Genomic DNA, 14,872 nt, shown 5'->3' on the forward strand with positions numbered 1-14,872 from the left:
GTTTCATCACTCCATGCCAGCAGAGTGTGAAATAGGTTGCAGTATTGCACTGTGGAGCGACGCCAAACCGGCGATGCGGGAGGAGCGGAATTTCAATCAGCTTCACCCTGTGAGCAAAGAGCAGCGTCCAGGCTGTGGCCTTTAATGCCTCCTGGCAGGGCCATTACAAGCTGTGCTCGCTGACAAAAAAGGCACTACATTTCCCACGATGCCATCTGTCTGTTTGCATCAGACACCTGCTGCTCCCGAGGGAGCAAGCCAATGATTAAACTGAGAGCGGTCACCTTGAAAGATAAGAGCAATGATTTAACTGACCATATAAAGTTTTGGGTATTTTCATGTTCCATGTGAATATTAAGTAAGAACTGAAAATTAAACCCATATTCTGTAATCCTTAAAAATGAAAAATACAGTTTTACATCTGTGTTTAGACATTGCACAGCTTCAACAAATGCATGTCCTTCGTTCACATGCTTTTATAAACATCATAAGTAAATATGCCTGCAGTAAGCAAAACAGTCTTTCTTTTTTATTCAAGATTCATTTTTTCTTCTTTTTTTTGTCTGTGACAGCATATACTGTATATTCAATTCAATTCAATTTTATTTTATTTATATAGCGCCAAATCACAATAGAAACCAAAAGGAGAAATTTCTATTTTAAATTATTTGATTTCATGATGGCGCCTACTAGTTTTGCATTGATTTGATGAAATACCTTTTCATTACCCGTTTACGTAGCTGGAGACCTTATTCTGATACAGCAAATCAAATCTTGCATAAAGTGATAATGCGTCATACTATCAAAGGCAGAGCAGACAGTCACACTGAGCCTGATTGCATCCTGCTACACAACACAAGAGCCACAGACTCTGAACAAAGAACAGGACAGCCACTAACGTTAGCTTAAGCTCTGATATAGTAGCATCCAGGACTAGCTCCCACATAGTGTATGTGTTCTGAACGAAGCTTTTTATAGCGAAACCTGTAACTCCACAAAATAATGTGGTTGGCTGATGGCTTGGAAGTCAATCACTTTGGAAGTAACGGGTTACTACTGTAGGCCAGCTAGTTAGCCTGGCATGCTAATGTTAGCAGCTTACATTTGAGCAGGTAAACACACTGTTTAATTAATTTCTTAACTCTAGTGTATTGTTTTTGGAAAGGAGAAAAATGTGACACCTCTCAAAACTCTTTTAAGGTGCCGTCATAACATCCAACCAGAGACAACACATGAAAATTAGTCTAAATTGCTTACTTTGGCAAATTTATAGCTCTTTTTTCTGTTAATCAATGGACACTGTCCCCTTCAAATGAACTAATAACTACTAAATATTGTTTTTAACACCCCTTGTTAATCAATCAATTTGTTTGTATACTCATATAACATGTAAAAGTAGTCGTGATGTCTCCATCCTTGGCCTCTGCCTCTCTCAGTCTCATTATAAGATAATACAGAATAGTGGACTTCTGTCTCCATTACAATGACTGACTTACTGTATTTTTCTTCAGCGTTCTCCTCTAACCTTCTCCGCTTTCCACTTCACAATGTTATCTCTGTGTACATGTTTACATCTCGTGACAGTTGATAACGAGTCGGGGTCGCAGACTAAAGGAAAAGGACCAAGCCTTTTAAAAGCTCTTTGAAGTTTTATTTTTAGTTTGTCTACAGGCTTCAGGCTTTTCCCATGGCTGATCAGAAAGGGAGTTCTTAATTAGTTGTCTTTGTGTCGTCTATCTATCTGTGTAGGAGTCATGTGCATGTTTTCTATAGTGTGTCGAGCCTTCACTGTTTCCTTTGTTTATTTTAAGATCCTTTTTTTTTTTGGGACTCAGCTCTGAGAGAAATGATAAATCATGACAACATGCCACCTGAAAATTAAGAAGAATACAAAGAGGATGATCTGGAAGCAAAGGCAGCATTTGATCATTTTTATTCTGTCGCAGTAGAGCTGGGGAAATCCATTTCTCAATTAGTAGGTGTGTGTGTGAACAGCCCTGCTTCAATTGGCAGTAATCTCTCTTTGTCTTCCCCCTCCTCTGTCTCCTGTAGCGACAAAACCACCGCCTCCATCACCTCCTCTCTTATCCTTTTATGGCTTTCCTCTCATCCTCCTCTCTTCTTCTCCTCCACTGGTTGTTGAAAGCGGCAGCATTGATCCATCCATCTGGTCGAATGAGGCAGCAGAGCTTTGTGTTTTCAGAGCTCTCCTTTACTGTAGATACTGGCTTCCTTCATTGTACACTGTGTTCTGTGCAGACTGTGGATTATTTCATTTTTCCAACAAACGGCCAAAGTTACACTCTTCCAGAGCTGCAGTTAATCACCTGAGATCATGAATCATCTGAACATTATATTTGTCCCCTAACAATGTGACCACAGCATGATTTAGAAGAACACACTGATTAAGAAGAGTGCATATCTCTGCCAGATGTGTCAGGGGATATGTATAGTCTCAGTTTTCTTTGAAATGCATAGAATAGTTTGATGGTATTGTAACCGACCTAACTGTATAGCCTAAACGTAATAAAGTAACAATAAACAGGACGATAAGTCCAAACTTCTCAATTTAAACACTTCTCCTAAACAAAGAAGAGTTGAATCTCACTCAGTTGTCCCTCCTGGCTCCCTTACAGTCAAGATGGTGGCAAAGCTAACAAAAACAGGGATTTATTCATCTCACATCATGCCTAACTTCAGTGAATCATAACATATCAGGAATGGAATTAATATGCAGACGCTCCGGTTCAAGATGAGACCAAACTTTTCTATGGATTTCAGTTTTTGAGCTGCGACAAAGGTCAAAATGTGGCCTGCAACAGAGCTGTTTTTAGCCCGGCTGATTGCCGGAAATGCCTTTAGCTGTGGTTGTTTATTACTGTACTTATTACTGTTTATTACCCCTACTGGCCCAGTTAAGAGGAGTGAGGATTTTGCTAAAAACATATCATTTAATTAAGCTCAGTTCCTATATATATATATAATATTTTGAGCTCAGAAGGACACCTGGGTCTTTTTACTGTTTGTATTGTTCTTTTTATTGAGTTCCAATGATGAGTCAATTAATTGATTGACAGAAAATTACAGTAATTGCAGTAATTTTCAATTAATCCAATCAATTAGTCCAAATTCTCTGATTACAGCTTCTAAAATGTGAATATTCTGGTTTCTGGTTTCTAATGATACTCTTGGTTGGGACAAAACAAGACATTTAAGGATGTCACCTCAGGCTCTGGACATTTCTCACCATTTTCTGACATTTCAGACCAAACAACTAAGTGATTAATAGAGAGAATAGTCTACAGATTAATCGATAATGAAGATTATCTTTAGTTGCAGCCCTGGTTTTTCTCAACTCTATCAGTTATGATAACATTATGCACACCTAAATATTTGATGAGATCTGGGAACACGGGTCGGTACGGGCATGTCTCCACTGCAGCAGCTGGAAACTGGGCAACAGACTTGCAACACCAACTGAGCAACTATCCTGCACAGAACTTCGACTCAAGTACAATAATTACAATTTAAATATACTGTATATTATAAATTATTGGCACTTGCATCACAACTACAACAATCAAAGATGGCACCATCATGGAAGGATACATGAAAAGATGGTTATAGGTTTAAAACTAAGGTGATTTGCTTGTAACCAGCAAATGTTTACCCGTTACATACAAGCAGTCACATGTAAAATATGTTTACATACTGCTAGCCATGCATGACTCAAACAAGCTGTTTTATGTTCAAGACTCGACTAGAAGCTCCTGAGTGAATCCAAACAGCACCAGGTGATTCAGCAGGAAGCACTGAAACCCTGCAGGGCCAAACAGACGCATATCAGTAGAGATAAATGCTCAGAACAGATGTGGTTTCACCTGTGCAGTGAGAGGAAACCAGAACAGGAGGAGATATCAATCAACACAGCCAGAAACAACAGCCTGTAGCAGAATCAGGGCAGCATTCAGCTTTTCATTACACTTTCAGTTTCTGAACTCTTTGAACACTTATGCAGATTGATCAATTTATGGATTAATAACAAGTCAATCCAGTCAAATGACCAATAAAGCCAACACCAATAAATGGGATCCTCTCACAGCACTTTTTGTGTGATTTCCATCATCACAGAAGAATCCACGCAAGGGTTTTATATAAGTGTAGTGGGTAACTCACTGTGTTGTATAGTGGGAAAGGACCCCAAAGGCACCACAGATGGAAAGGTACCATGATCCAAGAAACAAAATGCTCCACGCTAGCCAACATGGTCTAAACCCTAAATTGTATAAAATATGGACCGCTATGCAAAAGTTAAGCCAAAGTATCTCGTTTCCAGGAGCTGCCATCTTGCTAATATGACGTCATTTAAAGTTCTGATCTATGCTGCAGCCAGCCACCAGGGGGTGATCGAGATGTTTTGGCTTCATTTTTATCATCATCTTCATATACAGTCAATGGTATAAACAGTTCACTTTAGCGTTACAAGCTACATGGCTGCCCTAGCACACACATGCCTCATTAAACTTAACTTCTTGTAAGTACATTTATAAATTAAATAAATGAAACTGTAAGCTACAAAACACAGAAAGTAAATGTGTACTTCCCCAAGCCTAGAACAAAATGATTTAACTTCAGCAAAAGTGCAACACAAATCAATCGCAAAACAATTGCTAAACATTTTTAGCGACTAGGCAAATGTAAAGCTAACGTTAACTTCCCCAAAATCCAGTGAAGAGCAGGACAGAGCCGCTAACGTTAGCAAAAACTCTGATAGCATTAAGGAACGCCTTCCACATGGTGGCGAAATACTACACGGTGGATGTGCTAGCGGTGAATAGGGCATTTTTATTTATGTAACCTAAAACCCCACAAGCTAATGTAACCTAGTTAGTAATATGCTCATTGGCTTTGGAAGTAACGCTGTGTTACTACTGTATGTAGTAAGCTAATTAGCCAGACTGTTTGCAGTGTCGCCCCATGCACACCGCCTCAACACGTGGAGAAATCCAAAGATTGACGGTAATACTGCGCCTACAGTTGATAAGCTATGATTGGACAATCGCTGTTCAGGGGAAGGGTTAAGTGAACGGTCAGTTTGCAAAATTTTGATTTAAATCACAAATTAGCCAATTAATTTTCTGTCGATTAACTAATCCTTAACCTACTAATCTTTGCAGCTCTAACTAAATCTACAAGATTACCAATCTGATCAGATATTTGATGCCAGCCTTTAGTATTTGACAGTTTTTTATACTTTTTGATAGCTGGTATCAAAAAAAGCATCAAAGGAAAGTAACATTATGGGCTCTACAACTGGAATATGTTTCTGACCAATCAGATTTCTCCACTGCTGTGACATAACAGCTTACATACACCTGCCTCTGTCCATGTCCTATGTCAATACGCATTACAGCACAGTTACAGTTAACCACCTCAGCAGCTCTCAGCCCTTTCCTGACCCATCCAACCAATCAGCATGAATAAAATGTTAATGAGTGTTGCCATGGCTACGGTCACACCAGGCAAACCAGCGGTGACCTTCTCCAGGTCCAGGTTAATGATTAGGAGTCCTGAAGCTGAATACAGTCTGTGGTTCAAATCCCAGGAGAGAAATTCTGGCTCACATGAGAGACACAGAGGCTTTACAAGGAAAACACACTGAAACAATTACAATAATAAAACACAACAAATCACTGTATGGACAAACAGCAGCTGACAAGCCCAGAGAGAGAGAGCAAATGGATCACTGAAGAGCAACTGAAAGTCACTTTATTCATTTATGTATAATATGTGATGCCTGTTGAGTGCAAACTCACTCTATAGAGATGTTATAGCTAAATTAATTTTAATTTTAAAGAAGAAGGCTGTGAAATATACACTTAATGTAAAAATACTCAATACATTAAAGGGTACATATCATGCTTTTTGTGATTTTCTGTTATTTATATAATGTTATGATGTTAGATATCTATGCTAAACATGGTCAGTGCTCGCAAACTTTAGGTTAACGTATGTAGAAATGCTCCCTGCAAGTCAAAAGCCAGGGCCTCAACCTGATCCGAACGCTTTGTTTGTGACAGTTTTTTCTACCATGCCATCGTTGGCTCGTTGCACATGCCTATGAACGGCCATCCATTATGTGGCCTCAGTTGCTAAGGTTGTTGCAAAGGTTTTTCCATGTGTTCTTCGTGTTGTCCGCTCTCATATTTTGGATCAGATTTTGGCTCCGAATATGTATAGATGTATTTGAGAAGTTGACATTTCAAGTAAATTACAAGAATAAGTAGTGAAATCCTACTACTATAGTTTGTTGACGTCGCCTCCAGAGCCGGGGGAAGTCTGCCGAGGGGCAGCTTCCATGAGCTGGCCAATCAGAACAGAGTGGGCTCATCGGGAGGTGGGCCTTAAAGAGAAAGGAGCTAAAACAGCCTGTTTCACACAGAGGCTGAACTGAGGGGCTGCATAAAGGTCCAGTATAAGATAAATAATTTGTTTTTTTTAACTGAAAATAATGCAAAGACATTCCAGTAGAGCCCCAGAATATAAATATAGACCTGGAAATATGGATGATATGTCATCTTTAAGAGAAGTATTAGCAGTAAAATGTACGTCAGTACCCTGGTACATATCAATACATCAATAATGTTTCAAAAACTCAAAGACTGAACATAGTGAAATAATAAAAGTTTCATTAGAAATATGACAATCCCCCATTTGAAGTTATCACACATAAAATGCTGCTTCACATCACGTAAGATATTTGAAAATCACTTGTCTATATAATGTCAATTTATCACTTGTGAAATGGCGTAATAAACACCTCATAGACCCGATTTTAGAGGAAAAATATTATTTGCAGCCCTTTTGATATCAAAATTTAAAGATTTTGAAATTACATACTGAAAATCCCAAGTAGTATTTAATATTTTATGACTTCATTCTGAATATGAAATCTAACCTAAAAGGTAACCAGTAACTCCAGCTGTCAGACAACTGTAGCGGAATAAAAAATAGGAAAGAGAAGTAAAGTCAACTCAAAACAGAAATATTCTCATACCAGAGACTCACATGTGTACTGAATTTAAGTGAGTGAATTAACATCTGAATTTGCTCTATAAACAACAGCAATTTCTTATTGGATTCCTATTTTCAGTATAGTTCAAACTGTCCCAAAAATGGGCAAAATCACCTTAACGGACATTAACCTTTGAACAAGAGATGTACTTATGATATAAAATACATTTGAATGTTCAGACTCCAGAGAAGATGACCTCTTATTTTTGCAGTTTGTATCACCTGTTCTACTGAGCCTGTGATTCGCTGCTAAAATACAGCAGAAAACAGAAAAAACTGAAAAACTGAAACCCAAAACCTAAAACCGGGTCACAGAGCTTCATCTGGGCAACGTTCCTGCAAACTGGGGCTCCCACTTCATCATCCAGCGCAAATATCCAGCATAAAAGAGAAACTAATGTTGATGACGGACGATGTAAGATACAATATTAAAGGCACATCTGAAGTACGGATCTGCAAAAATGTTCCACTTAACTAATTTAGTGTTTGAACTTTCTGTCTTCAAACCGACTTGTAAGCTGAGAAGAAAATAATGACACTAAATTCAGCAAAGGTTCATGAGGAAAATGTGAAATTATCTAACTATTTGTCACTTTTGGTTTCAAACAACAGGATTTTAATCAGTATTTAATTAAAACAGACAATCAGAATTTTCACTTGTAATTAGTTGCACTTTTAAAGATGTTTATCTGTTAAACAAACGTGCTGCTTAGTGTTCACAGATCACAGAGAAATCTGAAAAATGTACAGAATGTTAATGACGTTGTTCTTATAATATCTGTTTATTATAAACAAAGGAAACGCATCACTTCCTGTACACAAGTATACTTAAGTATCTTAAGCTAAGCTAAGTGCTTTGTTATGTCTTATAGGACTAAAATACATTATAAAACAGTGAATGTGGTCACAGATTTATAATGAAATCTTCAATAACATGTTTAATTTAGCCATCAAATTATCTTTATTACACCTCAGTATTTTGATGTATTATTTTTTATTTAAATTGTGGGTCATGTGATTTTGGATTTCAGGATGTAGTTGTTTAGTTTTATGGTGAATGTCTAGTGTTTCTTGGGACCCTGTTGGAAAATAAGTGTTTTCACTTTAACATGTTATCATCCCTTGGATAATGTTTTGTCTCTGTAATCCATAAATAGATCATATCATATCATAACAAAGACACTGAGAAAAGTCAATATTCTACTGTAACAAAGTCATCTGCTAGAGCTTGATTCAATATTTGATGTAGGAGTTGAGCTTCGCCTCTTTGAAAACAAGCACAAATACTGTGAAGAGTATATATTTATATATATATATATATATATATATATATATATATATATATATATATATATATATATATCATAGCCATGAAATGAGTTTGTGCAACCAGCGTGAACTGGACACAAACTGGACATTTTCACATTTACCACAGAAAAACTGTTGTTATTGTTACGTTTCGGTCTTGATTTAAAAACTATAACTCAGAAATTCACCGACTTGCTCCCAGCAGAGTTGACTGCACATTATTTCTTTCCTTTCCAGTGCTGCTGTTTCTTAATGTCTAACATTAATATAAATCCCAGCATATTTGCATTTTGAGAGCCACATTTGAGCCATTAAAAGATATCACCTGAAATATTCAACAAACAGGACGAAGGTCTACATCTGAGTAGAGATATAGTGACAACTACAAGCATTAATACTCTTCTCAGGCAGAACAGAAGTCATTTTGACAATATTTATCATCAAATATGCTAATTATAGCTTCTTATTCTGTTTGTTATTTTGATCTTTTTCTTCTCAACAAAACTACACCAAGTCTCTGGTATAGATCTTATAAATATCTTATAAATCTACGACTAGAATACTGCAGGTGTACAGCAGTAACAGGAGATGAAAAATTCCATGAAAGTACAACCAGGTCTGTATATTCTCATTACAAAGTGTCATAACGGCTCCCTAAAGGATCATTATAGGAACTGCTTAAATATTGTAAGGACGTTACGTGCACAAAGTCACTATAAAGTCACTTTTGATTAAAAAAATTCTAGCGTACCAGTCGCTTAAGGAACACTGTAAAACATTTATGAGGATATTTTCAACCGTGCATCCGTCCAGTCTTGAATGGGCGGAGCGACGCTGTCTCTGCATTTACAAAAATATCCACTTTTTGGCAACAGACACTCAGATACTTATCATGTTATTGATTAAGCAGTATAGACTAAACCCCTATTATACAAAGGACAAGATCAGACCGAAACACATTCCTAAAAAACATATGTAGATGTGACCCTGACGTAATGTTTTGAGCTGATTTGTAATATTTTAATGTAGATAAAAGCAATATTATGATTGTCTGAGTAAGTTGTAGCGCATTTTTCAATACCATGGTGATATTATAGGTGTGTAGTTATGCAGTAGGAGAGTTAAAGAGCAGTAAATTAGTAACATTTGGTCGCTAAAGCACAGACATGATATATATATAAGTATATATCCACATGCTAATAAGCACACAAGCCTATTATAGATGATATTTATGTGATTGTTTTTCTAAAAGAACACTGTTGTTTCTATTTATAAGTGTCTAAATGGAGACTGAAAGATGCAGCTCGTTGCTCTGTGTTGTTTTGCTGCTGAGTCCGTTGTGGCTGCCATACTCTCTGTATGCTGGTTATGTAATCTGAAGGAGATAGGAGGAGGAGGAGGAGGAGGAGGAGGAGGAGGAGGGTCTGGAAACCCAGCACACACACACACACACACACATATATACACACACACCCCTCTCTCTCAACACCAGCGTCTTCCTGCTCCTTCCTTCCCTCCTTCCTCTTCTCACCATCTTCCACAACACAATCTCTGCATCAGTCATCGTGCAGACTCCGAATCTCAAATCAGTTGGGGAATATTGGATATCAGCTATTTATAGACGCTCTGCATGAGAGAAATTAATGTTTCTAGTCAACACACATACACACACACACACACGGAGACAAACACACTTCCATATTTTCAGATCAATATCTGCCTCTATCTGTCAGGAGCGCGGAGCTGGAAACTGGAGAGAGCATGTATGAGCTCATTTTTCATTGCTTCGCACTGATGTTATCGCTGACGGTTGTCGCCGTGTCTTGTTTACAAGAGAGTGTTCACTGACTCAGAGCTGCCAACTGTATTTAATATTTGTTATTGTTAAATGTTATTTAGTATTCTTTTAGTATGTCAGTTCTATTCTCTTTCGTTGTGTTTACTCTTAGATCATTTAAATTATTTATTATTATTTTATTTTAAATTTAATCTATTTATTTCCACTGTACTTCTTTTTAAATTACATAAATATTATAGATATACTAGACATCCTGTTCCTGTATAATCTCTATTTTTGTTGTATATTTTGTTGGTAAGATGAAAAAAGAAAAGGGAGGTTTGTTATGCTTATGGCTTCAGAGACGGAGGCGCCGAGTTACAGATTGTGTACACGTGGTGAGATACTTTACTTTAATTACTTTACTTTACTTAGTTTAATATTAGTTTTCGCCTGTTAAGTCTCAAATTACCACGACTGAAGTACACATTCTAAATATTGTATTTTTCACTTTATTTTATCTTGTGTTTACTAATATTACCAAGAGGGTTTTTTCTCTATCTTATGTACATTTGTGTTTATTTATGTTTTTATGTTCATTTTTATGTGAGTCACTTGGTGTAAAGCACTTTGAGCTGCATTTTTTGTATGAAAGTTATTATTAGTAGTATTTATATGTAATTATATTGAAGATATTTTAATTTAATGTATTTATGACTTATTTTAAATATCCTAAATTGCTTTATTTAAAGAGATGTTGATTTATGCTTTATTTTATTATTACTCTGTTACAATTTCATTTATGTAATTTGTTAATTAGTATTGAATTTTGTATATTTTTGTTCTGTCTGCATGTAAACAGTGCGTGTTTTAGTCATTTTAAGTAATTCAAATTATTTTTAAAAATATCTTCATACGTTTTTTCTTCACTGTATATATTTATTTCCATTTGAAAATGTTTTTTTAAATATAATAATTCTTATAAACAGTCCTGACTGACACATACGGGCCTGCTTAGTACAATAATGGCTAATTGGAGCTGTAGTGTCTCCGCGGTGCGTCATGGTGCGTTTACTCTGCTTTGATCCGCTTCAATGAGGACTGGTGGGTTTATTCTGCTCAAACATATTACAGGGTCACTGTGTTTGTTTGTCCTCGACTCAGGTGAATCAGTCCGCCTGCTCCTGACACACAAATAGTCTCCTCTATAGTCTGCAAGATGGCTCTGAGAGCAAGCAGCTCCGGTTATCATCAAGGAAATAATCATCATAATTTACTCACCGAATCTCCTGTCAGCAGACGCGAGGAAGCAGCTTTGGGAAGCGAAGAAGAAGAAGAGGAGGAGGAGGTGGAGGAAGGAAGAAGCCAAAGGATCCATGTCTCTCCTCCTGGTTGTTGTCTCTCAGGTGTTAAAAGGCCATTTCTTTCAGCGGGCTTTGGCTCGTGTTGCTTCCCGGTCAGAGTGGCTCCTCCGCGGCTGCAGGAGCGCAGGAGCGGGTTGGATGGATGTCGGAGGAGAGAGAGGAGAGGATGCAGGGCGTTTCTGCTGCTGCTGCTGCTGCTGCTGGAAGAGGCTCGAGCTCTCTCAACGTCAAGGCACGCGCAGCTAGACACGCTGTTTCCGGAGTGTATTTTCAAAATGAAAGTCTGAAACATACAGTATGTTGCAAAGCTAACTGATTAAAGGACAAGCACACAGTTTTTCAAGTGTGTCTTAAAAAAACAACAGTCAGTTGTAATCATTCCTCCTGTTCATACTGGATATTAAAAGATCCTCTTCAAATGTGCTTTCAATGTAAGTGATGGAGGCCAAAATCCACAGTGTGTCCACACAGTCGTTTAGTGTAAAAATGCATTTAAAAGTTGATCTTTTATTAAGTTTTCTGTTTCTGTTTTAAGTCTTTGTGTTTCCCTGTTGAGCTGCGGTGGAAGTATAGTAACAAAAAGAGGGACAGTGGCACTAAAAAGACTGTAACACTGAAAGATATCTACTTGATTTGACTCATTTGGACGACTGAAGCTTCATATTTGCTTCAGATAAACTTTTAAAAACATTTCTGCACAGAAGGAGGACTGTGGATTTTGTCACAAACACACACACACACACACAGTCACTGCCTGATTTTGTGGTTTCGGTCTCTGAAGTGTCCCCCATCAGACAGTTTGACCTCCTGTGCTGTGGTGTGTTCAGGTTCAGGTCAGGCTGTCAAGACAGGTGTGTCCGTTGTCTGTAGTTTGGTGACACACTGAGATTTGTTTGTTTCTGTTAAATCCAGAGAAGATCCTTTAAGACTGATTGTAAAGTCGCTCTGATTAACTAGCTAAGCTGTCAGTGTTGTTGAAACACTGACAGCTTACTGACTGAAAGACTCTCTTGGTCAAGTTTTAACTTTTTACATCGTCCTTTCCAAGCTCCTCAAAATTATTCAGATATTACTGACCTGTAAAATAAAGGATTACCAGTGGTGGAAAGTAAGTAAGTACATTTACTCAAGTATCGTATTCAAGTACAGTTTTGAGGTATTTGTACTCTACTTACATATTGTACTTTCTACTCCACTACATTTATTTGACAGCTTTAGTTACTTTTCAGATGAAGATTTGACACAATGGATACTATAACAAGCTTTTAAAATATTTTTCTCTCTAAACTCCTCACGTTGTTTCATTTCAATAAATGTTCAAATGATCCAATATTTCAGCAAAAATCAAAGATTAGAGAAAAAGTCCAAAAACTGAAAACAGATTTGTGTATCAGAACTTTGTTTTTTCTTCTTTCCTCTCCCATTAATCATCTCACGACCCCTCAGATTTATCTGCTGACCCTTTGGAGGGCCCCGACCCCTAGGTTGGGAACCACTGGACTAAACTAGCTAACTGTATATAAAGTAGTTGAAACTAGCTCCACCTCCAGCAGCTACAACAGTAACATGCTGCTCTAACACTGATGCTTCACTATTAATAATCTAATGATGTCATATATAATAATATATCAGTCAGAGGGACCAAACCACTACTTTTACTGCAATACTTTAACTACATCAAGCTCATAATACTTATGTACTTTTACTTAAGGACTTTAACTTATAAGGAGTATTTTTACATTACTGTATTGGCACTTTTACTTAAGTAAAGGACCTGAATACTTCATTCAAGACATTGTACATACAGACGTTGTACATTCAGAAACAACAGTTATTCATTCTGTTGCCTCCAACATGGCTACCAAAGCAAACATTACCATAATAATTATCCCTCCACAGAGATAAACACAGAAAGAACAGACAGAAACTACACGCTGCTGTACAGCTTCATGCCGCTTAGTCATCCAAAGCTCTTTATTCATTTAAAAGACATTTAGGATTCTGAAACACGGGAAACATATTATAGCATTTTGTTGGTTCGTCTTACACATAAATGTCTCTGGGTCGTGTGAATTTTAAGGCACAAGATAAATTAAGAAGACGGAGAAGACAAACCCGCCTTTCAGAGGACAAACTTGACCCCAGAGGATCCGCTTTCAAATCTGATGGCTTACAGACAAACTTATAGTTTCATATAAAATAAATCACATGACAAGCCCGGCAACACAAATAAAAAATATTAAAAGACATTAAATGCGGAACAACACAGTCTACATACGGATGATATAAAATACTTTCTTGATGTGAACACGAGGCAAAGGTCTCTATTTTGTGTTTTGAAGGTCAAAGGTCACACTACTACTTCTTTATCAACACAGAACTGCTGCTCTTTGGCTGTGTAGTGCCGCATACATAATAACTGCATTTATTTAATGAGTTTAATACCAAGAAGTGCACAGTATACATTATGTGTTTGTTACAGATGTAAATCCCATGATTAATACCTTCTGAGCGAGTGCTGTAAAGTCAAAGCAGTGTTTAATATGATGTGCGTGAAAAAAAAAAAGTGTATGTACACATAAACAAAAACAAAAAAAGGTAAATGTCATTTTCAACACGAGTTTTGCATTCAGGCTTCGCAAACATTTTGTGTGTAATTCCGACAAATTAGACGCATCAACGTGTTGAAAATGACACTTTACAACAAGTTAAGACTAAATGTTGATTCATAAACAAAACGTGACCAACTAATAGTGAGTGTAGCAGTGTTTACCTTGATAACGGCAACAAACACTGTAGGAGCTCCACAAAAAAATGTCCGATTAGTCTGTAAAATTTTCAAAATTCTTCACTTCTTTAAAAGCCACAATGTGTAGAATTTTAATATAATTATAATTCAGATTATTCTGATTGCTTTTTTAAAATTTAACTTTAGTTTTAATTTATTGTAGGTCTATGTGGTCACAATTTTGATGCGACCACCAGAGGGCGCCAAAGTGCACAATTTGAAATTCTACACATGGTGGCTTTACTGTAATGATAATTAAATTACACGTTTCAATAGTTTAATTTGATGCAAGGTAATGTTAAAATTGAAGGTGATGTTTCTTATTATTTCTTGACACTTGAATTTTTAATATTTAGCGCTGTAAAAACAGATTTTTTTTTCTAGTTTAGATAAAATTACCCACTAAAACAGACATTTTTTTCGTACATTTTAAGCAAATGTTTAAACTAAAATGATCCCCGACAGATTAAAAACACACAGATGTGCAAATATTCAGTTTAAAAAACAAACAGGTAACACTTTACATCGGCCTTATTTCAGTGTAACAACAGGTGTTATTTC

General features: G+C 36.8%; 1 protein-coding gene across 6 annotated transcripts in view; it reads right to left on the reverse strand.

Annotated features, from left to right (window-relative positions):
• LOC121908104 (receptor-type tyrosine-protein phosphatase N2-like) overlaps positions 1-11,858 on the reverse strand; it is a 250,156-nt gene extending 238,298 nt beyond the window's left edge. For 3 of the 6 annotated variants that reach the window (XR_006099174.1, XM_042427810.1, XM_042427809.1), the window contains exon 1: positions 11,441-11,858. Coding sequence is in view for 4 of the 6 variants with exons in the window: in XM_042427810.1 (XP_042283744.1) it covers positions 11,441-11,537 (97 nt within the window). In the remaining 2 variants the exon portion in view is untranslated. Of the gene's footprint in view, positions 1-1,496; positions 1,517-11,440 lie in introns of those variants that run through there. The other 3 variants (XM_042427811.1, XM_042427819.1, XM_042427817.1) reach the window with 2 other exon arrangements.
• Between the last annotated feature and the right edge of the window lie 3,014 nt (positions 11,859-14,872).

Source organism: Thunnus maccoyii, chromosome 12, assembly GCF_910596095.1.
Source record: "Thunnus maccoyii chromosome 12, fThuMac1.1, whole genome shotgun sequence".
In the NCBI taxonomy this organism is placed as follows: domain Eukaryota; kingdom Metazoa; phylum Chordata; class Actinopteri; order Scombriformes; family Scombridae; genus Thunnus; species Thunnus maccoyii.